The sequence below is a fragment of the Rhinatrema bivittatum genome, chromosome 6 (genome assembly GCF_901001135.1).
Source record: "Rhinatrema bivittatum chromosome 6, aRhiBiv1.1, whole genome shotgun sequence".
Taxonomy (NCBI): Eukaryota; Metazoa; Chordata; class Amphibia; order Gymnophiona; family Rhinatrematidae; genus Rhinatrema; species Rhinatrema bivittatum.
Window position 1 is genome coordinate 151,499,546 of NC_042620.1, and position 27,062 is coordinate 151,526,607.

A 27,062-nucleotide genomic window follows, 5' to 3' on the forward strand; every position below is an offset into this window, starting at 1 on the left:
CAGCTATTTATGCTACTATAGGAGGCCCACCTAGTAACTCAAGGTGAGGTTTAGGTAGTAGTGTAGGGGTTAAGGGCCACTTTGACATGCAGAGAGGTACAAACAGAACAGTGCACTCTTGTGAAGATCTGATGTCTTTCGGAGTGTGGAAACTCACACTATGATGAAATTTGTACAATGTTCTCTCAACCAAGCTTGATGTTACCCAGGTAGAGAGTCCATCAAGCTAGGTTGAGAGAACACTGTACAAATCTCATTGAGGTGTGAGTTTCCACACTCCGAAAAACATGAAATCTTCACAAGAGTGCCCTGCTCTGTTCATATGTCTCACTCTGCATGTCAAAGTGGCCCCTAAGCCCTACACTACTTCCTAAACCTCACCTCGAGTTACTAGCTGGGTCTCCTATAGTAGCATAAATAGCTAACTACTACAAGGATCTTATAGATAGTCTCTCTCTCTCTATTTTGAAAATACTTGTGCACATATTTAAAATCACCAGTTCACCCAGTCAATTTCCATATCACCTAGACACTTCTAGCACTTCACCCTGATCCCCCATCAGTTCATCCAGACTTCCCATCCAAAAAATGCAGCCAACAGACAAGTCTGATTTCACTTGTGCCAGTCAATAAGCAGGTGGAAAAGTGTACAAATAAGTTCAGTAATGTACTTATGGATTTGAGAGGGATGACTACTATTGGTCAAAGCCTCCTCTCTATCTTGTCTCCCAGCTACTGTATTTACAATCTTATACCCTTCAACTATTCCAGTCCATCTCTGTGCAGCCATTGGTAGCTTCTGCCATCCTGTTTCAATGTACTACAGCTGCCAGCATGCTTTTCTTTTTCAGTGATATTAGATGCTAAACAAGGCATTCAATCTCATACTCATCAATGAATGATATGGCTGGCAAGTTATAATCAAAGAATGGCCCAAGGTCTTTACCTTTATTTTCCTTTGTGTCTAGGAACATGAAATGTTCCTAGACACAAAGATGGACTCTGCACTTCTAGGTTAAAGCACCTTAAGCTTTAACCCATATTCTTTTTATTATGTTACAATACTTCCTGCCTTTATCTTTTTCCAGCTATTTAAGCTTCCAAGTTTCTACTCCTTGTTAAATGTAACTTTTTGCCTTATTCACCTCTATTGTTTTATCAATTTATTTATTGCTTCAGTTATCCTTGTTCTATGTAAACCGATCCGATATGGTTATTACTATGAAGGTCGGTATAAAAAAGTGTTAAATAAATAAATAAATAAATAAATTTCTTTGTCCACTTACGTTGCTATTCTGTCCTTCCCTTGCCTATGACTTTTCTTCTCTAATCCACCCTGCCCCCATTTGTTCCAGAGCCAGTTTAGTATTGTTAAATGTACCATCGTGCTTATCGTGGGTATTGTTCTTTCTCTACCTGAACTACCTATGTCCCTTTTTCATTGCTTATGTTTCTATATTCTCTCCTACAAATCCTATTTTCTCAGTTCTCTTTTGGCATTCTCTGTGTCTTAATTTCTCCTTTTCTTTTTATGACTAAAAGGCCAACTGATTCTACTCCTATTGTTATCTCCAACTGTATAATGTTAGCAGCATCCTCAATAGTATGGGGATAAGATCTGTAATCCAACTTCCATGTCTATTATTTCTCAGTCACCATCTATTCTGTCTGACAAATCTACTGCAGTTCTTTTTATATAGTATTTATATTTTCACCAGCAGTTTCTTCCTGCTTCCAGCTAAAATAGAACCAGGGCTAGAATCTGGCACCACGAGTCTATGGACTGAATTTTCAAAAGGATTTGTACACATAAAACTGGGTTTTACACTCATAAATGGGCTTTTGAAAATTGCCTAGGGGGGGATTTACATGTAAAGGTTACGCACATAACTCCAGCATACAAAAAGAGGTGTTCCAGGGAGCAGGGAAATCATTTACACGTTTATTTCTAAAAATCAACATTACGCTTGTAGTATATATATGCATGTAAATTTACACCTGTTCTATAGTAGGTGTAAAGGTGTGCATGTAAATTTATGTGCATATTTCGGACAATCAACATTATGTGGGTAAGCCCATCCCAATTTTCACAGCAGATTTTAACACACGTCTGCTTTGAAAATTTGAATTAAAGTAAGTACGTACGTTTTACTTACTTACTTTATTACTCCTGGGAGAATTCTGTGCAAAAAAAAAAATGCAAATTCTGCGCACAAAAACTTAAAATTCTGCAAACTTTATATTGGTCAAAATAACACAATTTACATGACAGTTTTTAAGTAATTACATTTTAAATTAGAGAGATGCAGAATTTTAAATATTTTGAGCAGAATTTCCCTAGAAATTCACTCTAAGAGTATCCCTTCCACTCGCTCTCCCTATTCCCCTGGCCACTTTGCCCTCTAGGCCCCAACTCTTCCACCTGCCAGTATCTCTACCCTCCACCTCTAGGGTCAACCCCTTCCACTCTATTGCCAGTCCCAGAGTTTGACCCCATTCTCAGTACTGTCCTTCACACAGGCTCCCTCTATGCCTCCCCCTCTTACACACATGCTCCCTCTCTCTAGTACACATACACACACCCTCATACAGACTCCCTCACTCTCTTGCACACACACACACATCCCCTCATACAGGGTCCCTTTCTCTTGCATATACACCCACACAAGCTCCCTTTCTCTCTCACACATACATCCTCACACAGGCTACCTATTTCTCTCTTGTGCACCCCTTCACACAGGCTCTGTCTCACAAATACACAATCCCTTCACACAGGCTAGCACCCTCACATACACAGGATCCCTCTTTCATACACACCAGCTCCCAATCTCTCACACACATACACACTCCTTCACAATCTCCTTATATAGGCTCCCTCTTTTTGGCACCCACACTCAAGCATCCCCCCTCACCCCCCATGCTCTCTCTCACCCCCTCCTGCTCACCCCCCTCCCCTCTCTCACACCCCTCTCCCTGCTCTCTCCTCTCCTCGCTCTCTCACCTCTCCCATATCCTCTCTCCTTTCTCACACCACTCTCCCTCTCCTCTCACACACTTACATTCACTCTCACCGGGACCTTCATCTTCACCGTGAGCGGCACGCACCCCATGGCACCGGGGGCGTTCATTTTCACAGCATCCCGCAGCACCGGGGGCCTTCATTTTCACCGTGAATAGCATGTGTCCCGCAGCACTGGGGGCCTTCATTTTCGCCATGAACAGTGCGCCAGGGCCTTCATCTTCGCTGTGAGCGAAACGCATCATGGGGCACACCAGAGCCTTCATCTTCGTGCTCCGTTCACGGCATGCTAGGGTCTTCTCTGCCATTTTCTGTGCAGAATTGCCAAATTCTGCAAAGAAAATGGCAATTCTGCACAGGGGGGTGAATTCTGCATAAATTCTGTGCTCCACAGGAGCGCAGAATTCCCCAAGGACTACTTTAGCCCTATGCATGCAGTTATAAAATTACCCTCTCTGTCTGTAACTATATTGGGATTTTTCCCCTACTTTATGTCCCCTTCTAACTTATTTTAGTCTGGTCATTATAGCAACAGTTCTCGGGCAGGAACCATGCAATAGATCTTCCTCTGGAACTCTGCAGTCATGGCCTTTGGGTCTGTTGTCTTCCTGGTCCTGTTCTTTCTTTCATTTCTTTTCTAATTTCTCTGTCTGATCTTACTGTTTGTAGCATGATCCTGGGTGATTTTAATTTCAACCTGGACATGCGCATTCTGCAAATATTGTTCTATGCTTGTGTAATTTCTTTCTTTCTTTACTTCCAACCACACCAATTCATATGGCTGGTTACCATCTTGTTGTTCTGTTCTTTAAGACCTGCTCTGTATCTCTTTTGGTTTTGGCAGTCATGCCTCCTGATCATTCTATTTCACTGCTTCCATTTCTCAATCTTCTTCAGTAAACTCTATTTTGCTTCTAATGAACCAAACAACTTTCATTAAATGGCATATTTTCTTAAAGATTACATTTTAAGAACATTAAACTATGTTTATAGATAGGTCTAGATCAGCATGAAAGATTCTTATTATAGAATTTAACTTTCAAAACTATCTGCAGTATACCATTTGCGAGCATAGTGGGCCTGTGGAGATTTCTGCCTCAAAAGTACACACATATGTTTCAGTACAGCGTATACTTGGAATGCAGGAACACACATACTTTCTCTAGCCATGTTATAAAGTTGCACCCATATATTATGCATGCATAATAATTAGAACTATGCACATATAGTAACCCAAAATTAAACATGGAGACAGATATTTTATAAAGTATATGCATACTCTGCTTCTGAAAATACTTACTTGTGTACTTGGAATTGCCGGTTCACCAATACCCCTACCAGTTCACCCAAACCTTCACCAGTTCACCTAGATCCTCCAGCACTTCAGCCGGAACCCCCACCAGTTCACCCAGATCTCGCACCCAAAAACTACAGACTAGTGCAATTTCAATTGTGTGAATCAATTAGCAGTTGTAAAAGTGTACAGACAAGTTTGGTAATATATGCATGTATAGGGATGCCAACTTATAATTTAAAAAATTCCAAATATCCAGATGTAGGGAGTAAAATGTTGTCAGTGTCCTTTCACATGACTATTATTTATTTATTTTTTACCTTGACTACTTGTCTTATCACTAGAAAAGTCTGCACAAATCAAGGTACAATCAAAAAGGTCCCAAATATCAAAATACTAGTAAGTAATATTCTATTAGAACAGACAATTAAACAGCAATTACTTAATTTCCACCCCTACCATTAAGAAAACATCCATTTCATTACAACCAAATTAAAATTAGAATATTATATATATTATATATTTATGTATGTGTGTAAATATGTACACAACTATATGTACATATATATATATTGAATATGAAAATGGTGAGTAAAAAAAGCAGTGGAACAGTGTATCTTACACACTCACTCACAGTTTGTCGTGGAGATGCTCAGCTGTCACACATACACACACACACACATACTCAGTCTCCCACATAGTCACAGTCATATTCTGTCACACTCTCTATTTATTTATTTATTTTGAATTCTTATATACTGACATTCCTGTATAATATACAGATCACACCAGTTTACAGTACAACAGAACAGTCGCGGGTAGGTGTTACATTAAAACACTGCGTCTAAGAGAATATGAACATAAAAACATTCGAGGGGAACGTGAGGGAGACCCGTTAAACATTAGAGCCTTAAAACATTAGAACATTAACATTAAACATTAACATAAACATTAACATTAGAACGTAAGCATTAAACTTTGAAACATTAGCTTAATGGCATAACAGCATTAATGCGATTGGGGATACCACAATAGTAGACCAGCAGGAGCTTAAGCTTAAAGCGGGGTAACAGTAGATAACACTACAGAGTAACTACAGCGGAAGAACTGAAGACTTCAGAACCGAATTAAGGAATGAAAACATTAGATGAGAGACAAGGTGTGAAGAAGGGGCCGGGGGAGAATGGGTAGAGATAAGAGAGGAATGAGGAGGGGGAGGAAAGGGCAGGAGGTCATGAGATAAGGAGGGATGGAGTGGGCGGAAATAACTGAGGAAGGAGACATCCTCGAGCCTGGTTATGTCCTTTGAATGGTGTCAAAGTGGTCTTGGGTTTCAGGGAAAGCTTGTCTGAAAAGCCACGTTTTTAGGTGTTTCTTAAAGGTTTGATGGCAGGGTTCTTGACATAGATCCGGTGGCAGAGAGTTCCAAAGAGTAGGCCCTGCTGTCGATAATGCTCGCTTTCTTAGAGTGGATTTGGCAGGAGGGGCATACAAGGATCCTTTGTACGCACTTCTAACTGGTCTGTCTGAGGTATGTGGACGGAATTGAGTACTAAGTTTAAGTGGGGCGATGTTATGAATATCCTTGTGGATCATCATGAGAACTTTAAAAGAGATCCTAAATTTGACGGGTAGCCAGTGAAGAGAACGAAGGATGGGAGTAATATGGTCTCTTTTATTTGAGTTGGTAAGTATCCTAGTAGCGGCATTCTGGACCATCTGTAGGGGTTTGATAGTTATCACAGGGAGACCTAGCAGGAGAGAATTGCAGTAGTCTAATTTAGAGAGGATAATCGACTGAAGTACCAAATGGAAGTCTCTAAAGTGCAGGAGAGGTTTCAGTTTTTTAAGTACTTGTAATTTAAAGAAACATTATTTAGTGGTGTTGTGGGCAAACAATTTTAAGTTGAATTGGTTATCGAGCTGAACCCCTAAGTCTCTAACAGAAAGGGAATGGTTGATTTCCATTTCATCTCACAAACTATCTCTCTCACACATCACTTATATACCTACCTCACATACCTTCCCTTTCTGGTTCACTTACACAGATGCTGTTTGCCTTTGATTCAGCACACAAGAAAATGGGGATGGGAAGGGCAAGGAGAGAGCCTAATACAGCCCAAACTCAACATCGTCCCCTCCCACATAGTGATTTTTGGGGGATGCCCAATGTTAACATGGGTTGGTAGTAAGCATACTGCTTTGAGCCCTACTAATTGTAGTCTTATCAATAAAATAATGCCTTAGGGGCCGATGCAATTATGTGCACTGAAAGCGAGCGCTGACTTTTCAGTGACCGCTTTTTTAATACACGCATCGTACCCGCAAGGGGGGGCGCCATGCAATATTCAAATTAGGAGGTCACGCTAGGGTCATTTCCTCCTTCCTAAAGTGAGTTTATCGGCGGCCATTTTCATTACTGGCAGACGACCGGTTATGAAAACCGACGCTGCTCTTCATAACTTGGCGGTCTGCCGAGTTATTTTATTTTATTTTTTTTACTTTAAAAAAGAAGTACAGAAAAGCAGTTTTTTCTGCTTTTCTGTACTTCTTTTCAATGTGCTCAGCTATTAATGCCTGCTCCAGGCAGGCGTTAATAGCTGAGCGATAAATGTACATCTGAGACACACATTTATCTTTTTGCATTGGAGTGAATGAGTAATAGGCTCATTCACATGCATTTGCATGTGATGAGCGCTAACTCATTCACTCTGCATCAGACATGCATTAAATAGGCGCTAATCCCCCTATTGCATTAGGGGGTGGATTAGCGCCTATTTATCCCACGTCCAACTGCAGGTTATACAGTGCGCTATTGTTACTCTGAAACAGCCATTATACATCAGGAGTGCAACTTTAAAATATTTTAGCTGAATTATTTCAAGCACTTACCAAAATTAAAAATGTCTTTTTAATCTGCATTAATTTATTTTATAGTTATTACAGTTTATAAATACACAAGAAGAATATCTTGTAAAAAGCAAAAGAAGAGCACATAATAAACATCAGATCCAATCAATCATATAATAAAACAAATATCAATGTATTCTTTCATGAATGCTCTCTCCAGAAAGGCAGAAAATATCATAACTGCAATAAAATAGCAATAACCATAATAATCATAAGAGGACAGGACTAGGACAGCTCACAATCCTAGCCAGGGGCGGATTGGCCTATCGGGGGATCAGGCATCCCCCAGTGGGCCGGCCGCGCTAGTCATTACCTGCCCTTATCCTCCCCATAAGAACTATGATGAGGCCATATCTGGGAACCTTTGATGTCGAATCACTCTGAGATTTTCGTTGATTAATGGGGGGAGGGGGTTTATCTGGACAGTATGCACACAAATTTCCTTCTCTTTCATATACATGCATGTGTTCACTCTATTCTCTCTCACATACATACATACATGCTCATTCTTACATGCCAGCTCACACACACAGTCACACATATCCCATTCACACAGACTCTCACACACATCTCATTCACACACAAACACACACAAGCTCACTCAATCTTTCTTTCCTGGCCTGAGCCCATCAGCTGTAGCAGCTGTCTCCTTTAAATTCCACAGAAGATAGGCCTCCTCCTTCTTCTTGAGCTGCTCGGGCCAACACTGCCTCTTCACCTAGAAGCACAGGCTGATGCTACCTCTTTACCTAGCTGTGCAGGCTCATGCTGCCTCTTCACCCAGCCATGCAAGCGCACACTGCATCCTCACCTGGCTGTGTGGACTCAAGCTGCCTTTTCACCTGGCCTTACATTTCCTTTCCACCTTCTTTCAACCATGCAGGCCCAGATGATTTCCTCTTTTGGGGGTCTGCGCAGGCTCTTCTTTGCTGTATCTGGAGTTCTGCAGGTTTGGCCTGGACACCTGACAATTCCAGGTATGAGGGCTTAGCACCCTATCCTTTGTGCTAAATGTATCCCCCTTTGTTCCCTTCCTCTACCCAGCACCAGTATGCCTTCTAACTCAGCCCTTTTACCCACATCTCTCTCTTCCCATGCTCTCACCCCTACCTCTCAGAAAGCCATCTCTACAATCCTAATCAGCATTCCCCCACTTTGCCTCCCCATATCCAACTCTAGAACTCTCCCCCTCCACACCAGGCTGATCCTCAGTATTATTCTTCCCCTTCTCCTTCCCTTCACAGGCTGAATCCCAACAATCTTATCATTCTCCCTTTCCCACCAGACTAGACCACAACACTTGTCTCCCTTCTCCCCTGCCAAGGCTGAACCAAAGAGTTCATCTCCAACTCAGATCAACAGTACCAACAGCGGGTTGAGGCTTTGTCTACCAACTTCTTCTAGACTTAGTAACATTTCTCCCATCCTTAGGTAGGTCACAGCTGCCACTGCTCCCTGCAGACCAGCACTACATATGACCTGACCACTTACCATGTAGCACTGGGAGCAACGGAGGAAAAGGATCGATTGTCAAATCAGCCCGAAATCCCGCCAGCTTAAGCTTGCCGGCACAAAAAGCAGACATGCCAGGGAGAAGGGGGATAGCAGAAACCATACAGATGCAATTGAGATGGAGAAGGAGACAGTAGTTCAGCCTGGGCTGGGCCTCAGGACACATAAGGCAGCAGTAAGCATGTTAAACTTTCAATATAGTGCTACCAGTGCTTGGTTGTAGTGCACATGCAGACCCTCAGCCAGCCATCCGATCCCTTGTTGCCACTGAGGTATTTTTAATTCAGATTGGCTGGTTGGCTCAGGAAGCCGTGATTCATGCTGGGCCTGAATGCTGGGTGGGCAGAGGTACTCATTTACTTATTTATTCATTTGCTTCGGGGGCAGGATCAGATGTTGCAATTCTGCAGTTGAAGGGCTAAAATCTGGCCCTCTCAAAATCTTCCTGACATGAAGCAGAAATTCAGTAATGTTCAGAAAATAAAACATACAGTTGCCAACCCTATGCATGCATAACAAGTTGTGCGTGTGTTTCTGAACCTGTTGTAGAAATGGATCCTTGGACTGAGGGGGAGTTGGTGCAACCCACAGGGAGGAGCCCTGCAGGTTCTCACCATTGTCAGGCGGAGCTGGCCATAGCAGAGGCCCAACTGGAGCTTTGCCAATATCAGCCCATGCTCCCCTTAGGTTGAGCCCTTGGGTGCCGGGGCTGGCTGGTCTTAGATGCGGGCCTCTGTGGAGGTGAAGATTTATTGTGATGAATTTGTTGCAAGCCAGCACGAAGCGGAGTCAGGACAAGCAGTGGTCAGGACAAGTAGCAGTAAATATTGTCAATTTTAGACTGTGGTAGGAGGCAGGCAGTGTACTCACAGTGTTGTGGTTCTGGCAGAGGTGTGGGCAGGCCGAGTTCAGTCAAAAGCGGAAACAGGTAGTGGTCGAGGCAGGCAAAGGTCAAGCAGGGTTGAGGACCAATCCAATGTCAAGCCAGAAGTCCAATCCAAGTCGATACCAGAAGTCCAGTCTGAAGAGATGAGGAACGAAGAGGAGGGAGGAGGACGAAGGACCACAGGAACAAGATGAGTTGCTGAAGACAGACGAAGGGAAGATTGACCATGAAGACAAGAACTCAGGAGACAAACCAGGCTGCCAAAGAACCAGGAACAGGACACAGGAGCACAGGGATAACACACAGCGGAAACCAAGAAGCAGTAAGCAAGAACACGGAGGCAAAGCACTTCTTCAGGAGAAGTCAACCTATTGCTGAGGTGAAGGTTGCAAGGAGAGGTTGCCTTAAATACTAGAATTTCCTGCCTCAGGCCCTTTAAATGCCAGCAAGTCAGCACCTAAGGGCTCACTCCAGGGTGGTCTGCAGTGGTGACAATGTTGGCCTGGCCGTGCTGTATTGAACGGCCACGTCCTCACCGGGGAGGCCAATCGTGGTGTCAGGGAACAGTGCGCCTGGTTCTGGGTTGGAGGTAAGAGCGGCGATCCACGGGATGGGCCCGCGGAATGCCGATTGCAACAGTAGTTGGTTGTTCTCTGGTTGTGGGGAAGGCTGCAAAATGTTTTACTGTGGTTAGATCAAGGGAGGTTTTCATAGATGGTAAGGCTAAACCTTGGTGCACTCTCTTCTTTGTTATCTGGGGAAGGCTGGAGCTAAAAAAGGGACAGGTGTAGAACTGCACGAATAAGTTGCCTAACGTTATAAAATAGCAACTTACGCGTAAATCTATTGGCATTCCCCAAAACAACTCTAGACCAACCCTATTTTGCGCAGGTAAATATGAGTGTAAAACTGAAAATATATGCATACATATGATGTTTAAAAAATATCATGTACATGAATACAAGCTACTTACGCACGTATATACTAATGTTACGCATGTAACTCCTTTGAAAATTAACTTGTAAGTCTCCCATCTTATCTTTGACTTTTGGCATTTGCACACAGACACCTAAATATATTCTTTTTATTCTTTTTCCTAACCTACTTATTAACAGTTGATTCAGATAATTTAGAATCAGCTTTTTCCATATCATCATTGTCAGGACAATCTAATTTCCCTTTTTTAGTGGTATTCTTTAAGGATACTTTACTCTGAATCATGCAGTCCTGGGCATACATCAGCTTTCCCCATTGATCTAATTTAAAAGCTGCTCTATCTCTTTTTTAATTGTCAGTACCATCATCTGGATTCCATTTTGGTTAAGGTGGGACAAATCCACAAGAATAGGTTCCCACTTCCCAAAAAGTTCCCAGTTCCTAATTAATCTAATGTCTCATCTACTCATTCAGGTTCCATAGCTTGACCTGCCTCTAAGGTCCGGCATGTGGAACTGGAAGCATTTCTGAGAATGCTACCCGGGAGGTTATGGATTTTAGTTTACAACCTAGAAGCCTACATTTAGCCTCCATAACCTCCCTCCTGCACCTTCCTATGTCATTAGCATCCACATGAACAACAAAAGATGGCTTCTTGCCAGCAGTCTCTAAAATCCTGTTTAGGTGATATGTGAGGTCCACTATCTTCACTCTAGGCATGCAGGTTACCAAGTAATCCTATTGGCTTCCAGCCACCCAGCTTACCTTTATTCCTAGTGACTGAATCACCAACAACAGTAGCAGGCCTATACCAAACCACATCCTTAAGGTCTAATTTTACTTGGTATTCCATTTTGCATTCATTTATATCCAGTTGCTTTTATAGTATACCGTATATATTTTTTGTTTCAGCTACTAGTTGAAAGCTTTTAAACTTTTTCCCATGTGTTCTACATTTCATTTCCTCATCTTGTTTTCAATTTTTCAAATAAATATTCTCATCTAGATCTTGTTACAGTGGAGCACAGCAGGCCATTCTCAACACTTCAGTATTCTGAAATTGTTCGGGAAAGTGACAAATTAAATAAAACTAACCTGCTGTGTTGCTGCTTGTAGGAGCCACATCATGAGGCTTTTCCATCAGAATGGGAGAAGAAAATGGGTCAGTTCCAGAGGCTGCTCATCATTCGCTGCCTGAGGCCTGACAAAGTAAGCATGGCTATGCTCAGGATACTCAGTATAAACTTGATATAATACATACATATGTTTGTTTCTTGAAAATAATGGAAAATGAGAGAAAACTATAACTGTGAATACTATTGTTTTGTTATAGCAGCAAGAGAAAAGCACAAACATAATGAGACTCAGAAGTAAATTAAGGCAGCCCTGCAGGTGGTAGCATGACAGCTGAGCCAGAATCAGCCCTGCAGTTTTCTGTAGAAAAGCTTGGGAACAACAAAGCAGGACTTCTGAAAACTGATATTTCAGTGCCATTTTTAAATGCTCCTTTCTAGTTTTCCATTTCCAAAATAATTTAAAAAAAGAAAAACTAGGAGAGAGACATTTAAAAAAAAAAAAAAAAAGCACAGTATGACACTTCATGAAAATAAAATAATCATGCTTGTGTTCAGGGGTGGATTCCGGGTAAAGTTTGGCCCAGGGATTTTTCCCAAAACCGGCCCAGGAGATACCCCATGGTCTGCCGAGCGCGGCTCTGTTGCGGCTGCACTCGGCAGACCACGTGACCAGAGAGAGACTGGCCCACCGGGGGATGCCCGATCTCGTTTAGAAGTAAGTTTTAGCAAGATCTGTCATATAACCCCTACACTAATTTCATTACATTGGTTTCTTGTAAAATTTCAAATCCAGTACAAAAGTTTAACATTAATTCACAAAATCATTACTAATAAAGACACAGACTGTTCCCCAAAGAGTAATAAGGGATTACTGGATATATCATCAGTAGAAAGTGTACATCAAAGCAAAGTTTGAGAGCAGGCCTTCTCGGTTGCAGGCCCTGTGCTATGGAATACTATGCCAGAAGTGCTACGGTTGTCTTCAGACTTCGAGATGTTTAAAAAAGAACTAAAAACGTGGCTATTCAAGTTAGCCTACGAAATCAAATGAGTGTGGAAAGCTATTTTGAGAACCATTGATCCTACCATTAATCCTACCACTTAAGGCTACCTGTGAAAAATTGATTTGTAAAAGTGTATTTTGAGATTTACTGTCATCTATATTTTTGTTATTGAAATAATGTATTGTTTTAATTTTTAATTTTTATATTGTATATGATTTATCATGCAAATTATCCTGATCATGTTCAGAAGGACAGTATATAAATGACTGTAAATAAATAGTTAAGCATCCTAGAAAGCTGAGGTTGTAATTGACAACTGAAAAAAGTTTGGAAAAATTACATTTATCTTTTCTGACTAGATTCTTCAAAATATCTTGGCCCTGATTCTAACAATTTTGGTCATTTTTTAGATCTGCTTTTTTTGTATTTTATAGTGTTTCTTTCCCACTTATAGCCACATTCTAATTTACATTCATAACCGTGGAAGTTGCTAAGAAGGAGAGGGTTTTTCAAACTTCATTCTTCAGAAATGAAATAGAAATGAGAAAGAATAAGGAAAATGTTATTGAGTTTATGTGTTTTAACAGGCAATTGAATTGTTTAGGAAAAATTTGATAAAGAATAGTTGTAATATTAAGAATACACTAGTTTGGAACTCCTTTTTGTAAAAAGAATCTGTCAGATATTACTTTCTAAAACAAATTCTGTGTATTACACTTAGTAAAATAAGAGCCTGCAAGATAAACAAACTTTAGCATGTTTTTGAGCACTTCACTACTTTTATATCGCAATGGCTATTTAAGGAGGTTATTTACTAAAAAGGCTTTCTCCAATTTTGTGCCTATGGGAAAAATGCTTAGAGGTCATTTTTCAGCGCCACTTAGCTGGCTAAGTGCTGCTGTTTTAATATTTGGCCATGGTCAGTGTCCATGACTTATCCGGACAACTTATCCAGATTGGATAAACTTATCCGGCTAACTGTTAAATAGCTGAGTATATTCACTAACATGACTGCACCTCTGACTATCTCAGCTAAGTTAACCAGATAAGTTTATCCTGCTAACTTGCTCAGCAGTAAGTGGCTGAAGATCAGCCTCATAGTAAACAGAGCACTAAATTTCTAGTTTGTCGTCTCAAAAATGATTCCTAACATGGTATTCAACCAGATTTTTAGCATGTTATTTTTCTTTGCATTTCTAGGTTATTCCTGTGGTGCAGGAATATATAATTGAGATGTTGGGTCGCCAGTTTATTGAACCACCTCCATTTGATCTGTCCAAGGCCTTTTCTGATAGTCACTGTTGTGCTCCTTTGATATTTGTGCTATCACCTGGGTCTGATCCCATGGCTGCACTTCTCAAATTTGCTGATGACCAGGTAAAATAAATGTGCAAAATTACCTTCTGACACACCTGAGACCAAGTCAGAATCTTATTTTTAAAACACCTGTTATGGAAATTAAGGATTGGCTAATCTTTTCAGATGCATTTTGCACTCTCATTGTCAGTTTTATTTAGGATTCCTATTGTTTTCTTTCCTAACCTTAAGTACACAATAGGTGAATACCAGCTATAGAAAAAAAAAGACATTCTAGATTGTTCTGGTTCTATCCCCCATACATTTCTTATGGGAGAATTACCAAATTTGCACCACTCCTATGTCTACCCTTTCCCAAATCATTCACTAACTGTGAAAACTGCAAGTTTGATGTCCCCTTCCAGGGACCTACTTCCACACCAATTTTGGTTCACCTACCTATAGCCGTTTCTAAATTATAAAAGGGGAGAAGGCACTTATACAGACATACAAATCACATTCAGTATGATCTGAGAAGCCTCTGATCCTTAAAGCAGGAGTGCACAAATCGGGAGGGTGAGGGCAATGTGAATGATTCTGAAGGGGGAAGCATTGTCTGGTTGATTGATGAAGAAAAAATGACTGCACTGTCTAGTCTCATCACTGCAGATGCACTGTAAGCTTGGGAAGGAGGAAGCATAGTGATATCCTTGTAAGCATGTCACAACAACCACCATATTTCTATTGGTGGACTCAAGCAAGAAGCTGCTTACTCTATGGAGGGCCTAGACATGAGAGGAACTGGTGTGGTGTTCTACAACTCAGCAAGAGCTGCCACTCTCAGGCCCCAGCTTGGGAGACATTCCTGCTGCCACTGGGTTCAAATCCTGGTAGAGAGATTGCAGCTGCTGCTTGCCTGGGGGGAAAGAAGTGGTAGGGGAGGGGAGGGGAATGGGCAGAGGCCAGAGAGAGGGAAGAGGTGGGAAAGGGGTGTTAGGGAGGAAGAAATAAGGCAAAAAGTATAAAAAAATTCAATAAGCAAAACATGATAGATTAAAAGGATGAGCAAACTAAGAAAAAATTCAAGAATAAAGAGAAAAATAGGAACAAAAAAGAAAAACAATTGTTGGGCAAGCTGGGATGGAGTTTTTTCCAGCTCCTAAAATTTTGGCTGGCATCTAAGTTTTTTTTTTTAAATATTCCACTTCTTACTATTTGTCTGTGGTGTGTGGCTGGTCACTCTAGGTGTAGGGTATCTATCTGGCTCTAGGTCTGTCTGAGTGTGTAGTGTATGTGCATCTGTGTTTATCTCGTTTCTGTCTCTGTCTGGTGTACTGTAGTCTGTGCGTGTGTTATGGTCTCTCTAGCTGTATCTCTCCCTGGATCTGAGTATCTGTCTGTTTCTCTCTTTGTCTTTGTGTAGAGTATGTCTGTTTATCTATCTAGGTAAGAACATAAGAAGTTACCATAATAGGTTAGACCCAAAGTCCATCAAGCCCAGCATTGTGTTTCCAACAGGCCAGTCCAGGTTACAAGTGCCTGGCAAGTACCCAAACATTAAATAGATCCCATACTTTTAAAGCTGGTAATAAGCTGTGGTAACTCCTAAGGCAACTTGATTATAACAGTTTATGGACTTCTCCTCCAGCTACACTAACTGCCTTAACCACATCCTCTGGCAATGAATTCAAGAACTTACTTGCTCTTTGAATGAAAAATAATTTTCTCCAATTTGTTTTAAATGTGCTACTTGCTAAATTTATGGAGTGCCCCTTAGTCCTTGTATTATCTGAAAGAGTAAATAACCAATTCACATTTACCAGTTCAAGTCCTTTCATTATTTTAGAGACTGTCTCTTCTCCAAGCTAAACAACTCTTATCTCTATAGCCTTTCCTCATATGATAAAGGGCTGTGACACACGCATGTTATAAAATTGGCATGTCTCTTAAAATCTACCCCTAAATCTATTGCTTCACCTTTATCCACATGTGACCGGAACCCCAGGTCAGTCACTGAATGCCCTAGTTCCATTTTCAGAGATGTAATATCTGGAGCTATTCATCCCCTTTTGTCCTCCTTCCACCTAGGAAAGCTGGGATTGGTTGCTCATACCCTTTATAACCAGCCATTTTGTGTGGCTCGAATCAGATCAGATCAGACACAGAACAGGAAAGATGTAGATTTTTGTCCATCCCTGCATCAACAGTTGCCCCTTTTTGAAGTGGGGGGGGGGGGGGGGTTCACTGTATACAATCTGCCAGTGGATCCTAGGTACTTAGTTGCAGTAGAGGTAAATTTGGCCTGAATCCTTTTGGAATTTGCACTCCTTCACTGAAGACCAGTGAGCCTATTCACACCACAAATGTGACAAGCACCTGTGACAGGTTTGGGTGAGAGGTGTGTGAAGGCTGGAAGAACTCTTTTATGGAAGGGATTAGGTTTAACCCTACTCCTTTGAAGAAGGTCACCCTGGATGTATACCATTTGGTCCAGATGATTTGCTATTCTTCAGTTTGACAATCTGGCCTATTATATCTTCCAAGTTCACCGTGATTTGGTTCAGTTCATCTGAATCATCATCCTTGAAGACTGTCTCTGGAATGGGTATCTCTCCAACATTCTCATTAGTAAACACCGAAGCAAATAATTCATTTAGTCTTTCCATAATGGCCTTATCTTCTCTAATGATCAAGGTGTTAAAGGGGCACCTTTAACACCTTGATCATTTAACAGTCCAACAAATTTCCTCACAAGCTTCTTGCTTCAAATATATTTAAAAAAGATTTTATTATTAATTTTTGTCTCTATGGCCAACTTCTTTTCAAATTCTCTCTTTGCCTGTCTTATCAATGTTTTATGTTTAACTTGCCAATGTTTATGCTTTTTCCAATTATTGAAGGAAGTTCTTTTGACTAAAATAGCCTCTTTCACCTCGCCTTTTTAGCATGCCGGCAATCATTTGGCCTTCCTGTCTCCTTTCTTAATGCATGGAATACATCTGGATTGCACTTCTAAGATGGTATTTTTAAACAATGCCCACGCCAGTTGTACACTCAATCTTTGTAGCTGCATAGTTTTCTAAATTTTCCTCATTTTATCAAAGTTTTCCTTTGGAAAGTTTAGTGCTAGAGATGTAGATTTCCTTTCAGTCATTAATTCAAATTTGATCATGTTATGTTTACTATTGGCAAGTGTACCCTCCATCATTACCTCTCTCACCAAATCCTGCATTCCTCTATGAATTAGATCTAAAATAGCTCCCTCTCTTATAGGTTCCTAAACCAATTGCTCCATGAAGTAGTCATTTATTCTATCCATGAACTTTATCTCTTTAGCATATCTTGATGTTACATTTACTCAGTCAATATTGGGGTGCTGCTGCGGGAGAATCTTTAGGTGCTTTGTTAGTAGTAATTTTATAGAGGTCCCTCAGAGTATTTCTGAAAATCAAAGCACTTTTAGTTGCATAGCCATTACAACATCACTCATTCACAATTTTGCAATATGCACATCCTATACAGACTGGGAAACGCCGGTCAGGTTTACTTGCCGGACCTGTCACCATTTTCTGTCTTGGCATGTAGGCAAGTAACTAGCCGAGAACGAGTCTGATTTATAGACTGATTCACTGATCTCACCTGAAACCAGACTTAATCATGATTTGACCAGGAAATCACAAAGTGAAACAACTCGATTTCCTTATTAAGGTAAACCGGGGTGACTGATTTCAACTGAAAAATCAATTTCTGTTTGCACTGTTTGAGCCTCTTCACTCTATCTCCCCCTCTCCAATGCGGGTTTATGACTTCCAAAACTGTCCATTTGATATCCCTAAACTCATGATGATACTCTTTGAAGTGAGTGACCAAAGTTCTTCAAGCCTGCCCATATTTAGGCAGCACTTATGTTCTGTTAGCTGGATCCTTACTTGATGTTTTGTCATGCCCACATATGTTAAGGGACATGGGCAAAAGACAGCATAGACCACAAATGTGGAATGGCAAGAAAACTCAGGTAGGGCTATCACTCTGCCCGTTGCTGTAGTAATATCAGTCTGTATTGATTAGAGAGGACAACCCATGCATCTGGTGCATGGTTTTGATGACTCCAAGCTCTCAGGAGGATTATAGCAACTAGTGCAAACGACGTAGTCCTTAATGTTTCTGCCTCTAGAGTATGCTATTCTTAATGGCTGACTGAGTAAAGGATGGATCTGCTGAAGAATCCCCCAATGCTTCCTGATGGCTCTACTAATAGAGGCTGACGTCAATGTGTGTCTCAACATGACAGTCTGTGGGTTTGAATCTTGCCCTGGTGGTTTTTGTAGAAATAAATAATCCCTATTTGAGTTGTAACACAGTGCACCGGATACCCCCGTTGTAGAAAGCGATTGGCCATATGCTTAGCTTGATTTTTGAAATCATTGCGATCAGTGCACAGTCTCTTTAGGCGGAGAAATTGACCGACTGGCAAGTTGGTTTTAAAATTGGCTGGATGGAAGCTATCAAAACGTAATAGATTGTTGTGATCATTAGGTTTCCGAAATATACTTGTGTTGATACTCTGGCCATCTTTAGAAATCAATATGTCCAAATATGAAACTTGAATCTGATGAAAATTCATGGTGAATTTAAGGCAAGAGTCCAGGTTGTTTAATCAGGCATGGAATTCATGCAAAGTTGATGAAGGATCCTCCCAGATAACAAAAATGTCATCAATGTATCTTTTCCAACATTTTAAATATGGGGTCTACTTGCATCCTTGAATGTATAGTGCTTCAAACATGGCAACAAAAATGTTTGCCACGTCCAGGGTCATTGCGGCACCCATCGCTGTACCCCGAATTTGCAAATAAAATTTGTCCTCAAACATAAAGTAGTTTTTGCTCAATGCTAGTTCAAGCAATTCAATGATGTAACTTGCTGGAATCCTTTTTGTATGCAAACATGTTTCTAGCACTTTAGTAACTGCCAGCAAAGCCTGATCTTGCGGAATTACTGTATAGAGTGATTTGATGTCCAGAGTGACTCATAGGCATTCTTTTGTCAGATGTACTGTGGCAAGAGATTGTAACATACTTGAACTATCCTTAATGTAGAAAACTGCCTTGGGTATGTATGGTTGGAGAATTTTATCTAAAAAAATGGAAATGGGTTCCAGGACTGATTCATTAGCCGAAACTATAGGTCTCCCAGGTGGATTTGTAAGGGTTTTATGAATTTTCGGTACTATATACAGAATAGGTATTCTAGGGTTGTCATTGATCAAGAATTTCCATTCAGTGTTAGTGAGGTAACCAAGTTCAAATCCTCTTTCTACCACTTCCTTAACCTCCATCAAAATGCTGTTTGTGGGGTCCTCTCCAAATTTTTGGTAGAAGGTTTCATTGGCTAGTTGACGGTGTACTTCTTGTAAATAAGAGGTCTTGCTCATGACCACAACTGCGCCTCCTTTATCGGCAGGTTTGATGACAATGTCTTCTCTATGCTGTAAGTGGTATAGAGCTTGTGATTCTTCTCGTGTCATATTATAATACATATGTGTTTTTGATGTTTCCAAGTTTTCAACATCTCGCAAAACAAGCTCCTGAAATGTATTGATGGCAGGATCTCCCGGAGGTGGTAGACTCCATTTGGATTTTAATTTAACCAGTGACTCATTCATGGGTGAAGGTTTGAATGGACTACATGACAAATACATTTTCCGTTGCAGCTGTCTAATGAATTTATTAAAATCATACCGAAATTGAAATGGGTCATGTTTTTGAGATGGTACATAGTTGAGCCCCTTATTCAAGACTTTGTGTTCTAAATCCGTCAGGGGGCATTCTGATATATTGATAACTGCTGAATCTAAGTCCAGTCTTTCTGTCCTCCTTGTGTGGAGTAATTGTTGGCTGCATATTGTGATCTTGTTCTGGTGCGATTCCATTCTGTATTCTGATAATTCCTGTTGCCTCTTCTTCTGCCTCTCATATTCTGTCCCCTGTATTGTGCCGGTCGCGAGTAGTCCCCCGACGGACGCTCATCATCGCTGCCTGATGAACTATCTGAAAAACTGAACGAGACCTGTTTTGGTTTCTGATCCTGATTTAGCCAATGATAGATGGAGCCTTTTTTTTAATCTACAAGGTAATTTCTGACTCCGACAAAGAATAAAGGGAAGTACGATTCTTTGAGTTTTAAGGAAAATGCAAAAAAGTTAAAAATTTCTGTGCAAGAGTTGGACTAATGGACCCATGATTAAAAAGGACCCACACAGGTGTGAAACACAAGTGCATACTTGTAGCACCGTGGGTTTTATGAAGGTCCCAAATTCACAAATGATGTGTGTGTAAATATTAAGTTTAAGAAGGCAAAGAAATTTATAGCACCTAAAAAACAAAAAAATTGAGATACATTTTTTCTTGATGTTACTTAGATCATTGTTCTGTGGATAAAGAGACACATTTTTTATTGGTAATTGAAGTCTCCCATTATTACTGCACTGCCAAATTTATTAGCTTCTCTAATTTCTCTTAGCATTCCATTGTCCGTCTTTTCATTTTGACCAGGTGGATAGTAGTATACTCCTATTGCTGAACTCTACCCATTAAGATTCTATTGTTCTTTGGTCTCTTGCAGGATCTTTATCCTGTTGGACTTTATGCCATCCTGGACATAAAGTACAACCCCACCAAGTTGATCCTCCCTATCACTATCCCACTGTTTATCTTCCTTCCACCAGGTCTCTGAGATGCCAATTATGTCTATCTCACTATTCAATGTTTGAGTCCATCTGGATATGGGATGTTGGCCTGCCTCTCTCTGTCTCCATCTTTGTTTCTGCCTTGTTGTGGAAAGTCTGCCTCACCATGTCCATGTTTATCGGGCAGATTTTCAAAGCCCTGCTCGCATAAATCCGCCCGGATTTACGCGAGCAGGGCCCTCGCGCGCCGGCACGCCTATTTTGCATAGGCCGCCAGCGCGCACAGAGCCCCGGGACGTGTGTAAGTCCCGGGGTTTTTAGAAGGGGGCGTGTCGGGGATGTGTCAGGGCGGGGCCGAACGACGCGGCATTTTGGGGGCGGGATGTGGTGTTTTGGGGGCAGGCCCGGGGGCGTGGTTTCGGCCCGGGGCATACCGGGGGTGTGGCCGCGCCCTCCAGAACCGCCCCCGGGTCAGGTCTCAGCGCGCCAGCAGCCCGCTGGCGCACGTGGATTTACGTCTCCCTCCGGGAGGCGTAAATCCATAGATAAAGGTAGGGGGGGGGTTTAGATAGGGCCGGGGGGGTGGGTTAGGTAGGGGAAGGTGAGGGGAGGGCGAAATAAAGTTCCCTCCGAGGCCGCGGAGGCAGGCTGCGCGGCTCGGCGCGCGCCGGCTGCCCAAAATCGGCAGCCTTGCGCGCGCCGATCCAGGATTTTATAAGATACGCGCGTATCTTATAAAATCCAGTGTACTTTTGTTTGCGCCTGCTGCGCAAACAAAAGTACGTGATCGCGCTTTTTTTTTAAATCTACCCCTATATGTGTGCATGCATGCTCCTTTCAGCAATTTGAAGAGAAACTAATAGGAGCTTTAAGTCACTGGTTAGCAGTATGGCTCTCTGGCATCTTGGCAACTGGGTCAAGAGCTGATCAAAGGAATCCAGGATAACTTTTGTGTGTATGAGGAGCAAAAAATTATAGTAACAGAAAAATCTTTATAAACACAAATAAAGATTTTTCTGTTACTATAATATTTTTTGCTCCTCGTAATAGGAGGGGACTATTGAATTAAAAACAGATTTTCTCTGTCCTTCTTTGTTCCATTTGGGTGTATATATATATATATATATATGAAATGATGTAACCCAATTTGAGGTGGGGGGCACCTAATTGCATGGATTAAAGGAATGTAGTGGCTTGAAAAGTTTGCTTATCCTTGCCTTGAAGAACCAAGGCTAACAAATCAACGTGTGTATAGGTTTCATAAACAAATGCTAATTGTAAATGTTTTAATAGTAGAGGTTATTTATTTATTTAAAATCATTTATAACCTGCACCCTCCAAGGTTCAGGACAGATTACAAAACACACATATTAAAATTGTAAATAATAAAACCAACCAACACAAATTACAGACTAGGTTAGATTATGATTTATAGTTAATTTTTATTGCAGAACTCACCTTACCTCAAATGTTTCATTGGATATAGCCAATCCTATTTCTGCTTTTTCTACAGTTTCTTCAGGAATAGTGTTTTATTTAATAAAATGCTTCTAAAAGAAATAAAATAGCAGAATGGCTCTCTGTTCATAATTCTAGGCCATGTTCTTCTGTTTTAAGATTTAATTAATTCAGGCTCAGACACTAAACTTAAAACATTAATATGTATTTTGGCTAAAGTGTTTATGTATGGTTTCTGATTTTGCAGTATAATGAAAGTCTCATCTTTCCGATACTTCAAACATAACAGGACAATGTTCAAACTTGCAACTTTAGCAAATGATCATATGTACTGAAACAACTGTTAATGCATTTGTCATGATATTGTTCCGAGCAAAATTAAGCATGTATATTCCAGCTCTTTTCTAATAATAGTAATTTCATGTGGACAGTATAGCATAAAAAAATACAATTATGAAAAAAATGTGTTATTATAAGACATGGTCCTCAAAAAAGTCTCTTATACAGTAATTAAGAGTCTCAAGATTCAAATACAAAAAAAGTTCTCAGTAATTTGAGATATAGACTTCATGACACTTGAAATTCTTTAAGCTAATGAATCTGAATAAAGGGAAATCCATTCCAGTCAAAGCAGAATTTTTCAACATCAACTACACAGCTGCCTAAGTATCATAAACTACGGTAGCAGGAAACCTTTCTAATTATCACTTAGGAATATATATATATTACAAAGCAAGTTTATTAACGAAGAAGTGTACTGTCCCAGTGCTGTGTTGGTCCTGGAGAAAACTGGAGTTTGTGTAGGCAGTGACATCTTTTAAAGTATCAACAAACAAGATATATTATGGGCTTTTGAAATCTCATAGGCCTTTTCGTCTTTTGGACCTTTGAAAGATATTGCAACATACTTCCTGAAAAAAAAATTAAAGTGAACTAAACAACATTTCAGAGGGGTCGCACCTATATATTTAGGGGCAGATTTTAAAAGGTTTACGTGTGCAGGGGGGTTATGCGCGCCGAGCCTATTTTGCATAGCCCGGCGACGCGCGCAAGCCCTGGGACGTGAGTATGTCCCAGGGCTTGAAAAAAGGGACAAGGTGTGGGCGGTCTGGGGCAGGGTGGGGGCATGGCCAGAGGCCTTTGTACGGCCGCTAGGCTGGGGGATCGCGCGCCGGCACTCGGCTGGCGCATGCAACTTCTAATATAAAGGTCATGGGAGTTTAGGTAGGGCTGGGGGGGGTTAGGGAGGGGAAGGTGGGGGGGGGGGGGGGGGGGCGGAAGGAAAGTTCCCTTCGAGGCTGCTCCGACTTTGGAGCGGCCTCAGAGGGAACAGGGAAGGCCACCGGGGCTCCCCTAGGGCTCGGCGCGCTCAAGGTGCACAACTGTGCACCCCTTGCGCGCGCCGACCCCGGATTTTATAACATGCGCGCGGCTGCGCGGTCATGTTATAAAATCGGGCCTAGATTTGTGAACTGCGGATTGCGCGCACAAATCTATGCCTGCGCGTAGGTACTAAAATCTGGCCCTTAATGTAGACGTTTTTACTGGCAGCTACATTTTTATGTTATTTCCTAATTAACACAGGATAATAGTCACTTTGATTCATGAGGCTTTGATGAAAATTTCCCTTCTCGGCCTGGGTGAAAGTTCACCTTGACTATCTTTTGGCCAGACTACGAGGTGGCAATCTGAGTGGTGTTTATGTCAGGGAGGAAAACAGCTGGCATGCATGACATTTTCACAAGTTTGGGTGTTCTCTTACCTTCTTTCAGTTGTTGCACAAAACAGCAGGTACAAAGGGCAATTTTATCTCACCTGGTTAATGCCGATTTTCAAAGAGACAGTACTTATATATGTTTATTGTAAACTACACTTCTAAAGTACTGTGTACCTTAGAAATGTGTGGGCTACTTGAAAATTACCCCCTTTAAGTACAGCTGCTCATGCACATTGACTTGGGCAGCTCCCAAAGAATAGAAAACATTGCTGTTAGTACTTCAAATATACAGTAGTTGGTAGTAGACAAAGCAACAGGATGGCAAAATGACTTGCTCAAGATATATAGAGAGTCAGTGATGGAGTTGGGGTTAGAACCCAGGTATCTTGATCCTCAGTCCTATGCTTTGATCCCTTGATGACCCTTTCCTTTTTCTTGGTATATCTTTAGGTGAAGAATTTTGAAAGCCACTTCAGCATATAAATTGTGATTTAGATGTGTAACTGGGCTGTCTGAAAATTGTTATCCCTTGACACAGCTAAAACGGCACATGGCATTCCACAGCACGTGTACTTTTAACAGCATTTAGGGAAGGCATTTCCAGAGACGTGTTTTGGGCAGGATGGGAAAATAATGTGTAATTTCAATGCCACACGTGTTATCTTCCATGAAAAAGTCTATTTGCACAAAAAGCAGGGTTAAATGTCTGCAGGGACTTTATACGCACAGTAAACTGTAACATGAAAGGCCATGTGTACTTTCTCTGATGCACAGCCTGTAAGTAAAAGGTACCCAGACTTCATCCCAGTGCGGATAGTGTGAAAATTGTCCCCTAAAGTTAAGATTGTTTGCAATAAGTAGTATCACAATTTACTTCTAACCTTTTCTGATTATATACAGGGATTTGGAGGATCAAAGCTGAGTTCCCTGTCTCTCGGACAAGGCCAAGGACCCATAGCAATGCGAATGACAGAGAAGGCAATAAAAGAAGGCAGCTGGGTTGTTCTACAAAACTGTCACTTAGCAACATCATGGATGCCAACACTGGAAAAAGTTTGTGAGGTAAAATGGAATATGGCCTTTCGTTGGTCTTAGGAAGAGCGATATTTGGTGCCATTTGTCCAGAAAAGTTCAGACATGGCTGGAAAAATGGCAAGATTTGAAAATCCCCACCAACTGACCACTTCCAAGTTATCTGGCTAAGTTGTTAATAAATACATTCTCTGGGTATCACCTTCTTTATTTTCTGTCTGGTATTTTATCTTCTCTCCTCACAGGAGCTGATTCCTGAAACAACACATCCAGAATTCCGACTCTGGCTGACCAGCTATCCATCTCCAAATTTTCCTGTGTCTGTACTGCAGAATGGAGTGAAAATGACGAATGAGGCACCGAAAGGCCTACGTGCCAATATCATCCGCTCTTACCTGATGGACCCCATCTCTGACGCCGAGTTCTTCACCAGCTGCAAAAAGCTCGTAAGCCTTTAATGTTAGCTCTGTTACCTTTGCAATTAACAAGGAGAGTAAGGCTCTGTGATAATAATGTATGATGTATGTTGATTAAAATCTGAGACATTTTGGAGGTAATTTTATAACAGCCCACATAAGAAAGTCAGCAAAATTGCACACAAGTTGCACTGATTTTCAAAATGAATTTACATGCATATGTTCACTTTGAATATTACCTCAACAAAACTACCTGCATACAATTACGCCTGCTAAGATATACACAGAAATTGTTCTTTATTTTACATCAAACTTTTGAAAATCCAAAAGTAGGTGCTTAAGTGCAAATCCCTCCCCAGCCCCGCCCCCAGAAATGTCTCCATTCAGTTTGGGTAAACTTATGCATACACAGGACATACACACATAGGTTTACCCACATATCAGGCGGGCAGCTTTATAGCAATCCATTTCCATTGTAAAGCACCATTATATCTGGGAAAATGGCTTTCAACATTATCCTTTAAAAAGCTGATGAGCTTCCATCTCAATTGGAATCTGCTCTATTGGTGGTGGTGAAGGAAGGAAAGAGAAGCTGAAACATAGCTGCTATGAACTTTCATTTATTTGTGCCAGGTCTCTGTTCCCTTAGAAGTGAATTTTAAAAGCATGATTCACACATTAATTAGGGGATGCGCGAAGAAGTTGGGCTTGCGCATGTCGATTTTAAAAGCCGTTGAGATATGCGCGTATCTCCAGCGTGCACAGCTCAAATGTTTTCAGAAAGGGGCGGGGCCTGGTCATGGTCTGGGCAAGGCATGGGCGTTTCAGGACGTGAACCTAAGATGTGCACCTAAATACTGACATGACCCCTGAGGCCCCTGCTGCGTAACTTGACTTCTGCTATGGCTGCTGTGTAAGTTAAAATGTAAAGAAAACTAGGCAGATCTGTAGGCTTTTAAGGACTGGATCTAAATGGGGGGGAATGAAGGCTTTCAAAACAGGGGGAGTTGGAGGTCCTATCTATTAACTGGGTGAGCTGGAGATGAACTGGTAAAACTGGGAATGGCATTAGTGCACACCCTTTTTAAAATTCCCCAATTTATGCAGTAAAAGCGGGATTTGTATAAACTCACTTAAAATTTGGCACACGTGCATGCTATTTTATAACATGTGTGCACATGCTCACGTATGTTATAAAAATAACCGTATACCAGGGTATGGGCCGATTTATGTGCACAAATGTGTGCATGCATGTCAGTTTGAAAATTGCCATCTTATTGTTTGCCTATTTTACAATGAATTCATTCTTTAATTTCAGCTGACCAGTAGGCATTGCTATTGAGTGATACCTGAGTCTCCAACCCTGCTAAGACCCAGCAGCAGGAACTAGGTCTTAAAACTGTACTTGGGTCACCAATATAGCAACTCTCAGTAGTCCTGCTGGCCTATCCAATAAGCTCTTCAAATATTAGTTTGATGGTTGATTAGAGACTACAGCAAAAGTCAGGTTTATTAAAATCCCAGTCTTATTTAACTGTCAGAGATGTATCTTCTCTTTAAAGGTTGTGTGATATTTTATAAGAACTTCTTTTGAAAAAAGCAAACTGTATATACAAGCTCACAAAAGGTTGGCAATATTTAGAATAATATACTTCAAATTACTTATAGTACATGGGGGTAGTTACAATATTTCCTTTTGTATAGCGACAGGAAAAAAAAAACATCTGAAAATTTTGCAATACAAATAAGAAGTACCTCTTCAGACTTTTCAACAATTGTGAAGGAAAACTCACCAATTTTCAGGATTTGATATTTGGT

At 41.1% G+C, this 27,062-nt stretch overlaps 1 protein-coding gene across 1 annotated transcript in view; it reads left to right on the forward strand.

Annotated features, from left to right (window-relative positions):
• DNAH7 (dynein axonemal heavy chain 7) overlaps nt 1-27,062 on the forward strand; it is a 724,465-nt gene that overhangs the window by 612,022 nt on the left and 85,381 nt on the right. Inside the window, 4 exon segments of the mRNA XM_029606081.1 lie at nt 11,674-11,766; nt 13,838-14,014; nt 24,697-24,858; nt 25,074-25,274. Of these exon segments, the coding sequence (XP_029461941.1) occupies nt 11,674-11,766; nt 13,838-14,014; nt 24,697-24,858; nt 25,074-25,274 (633 nt within the window).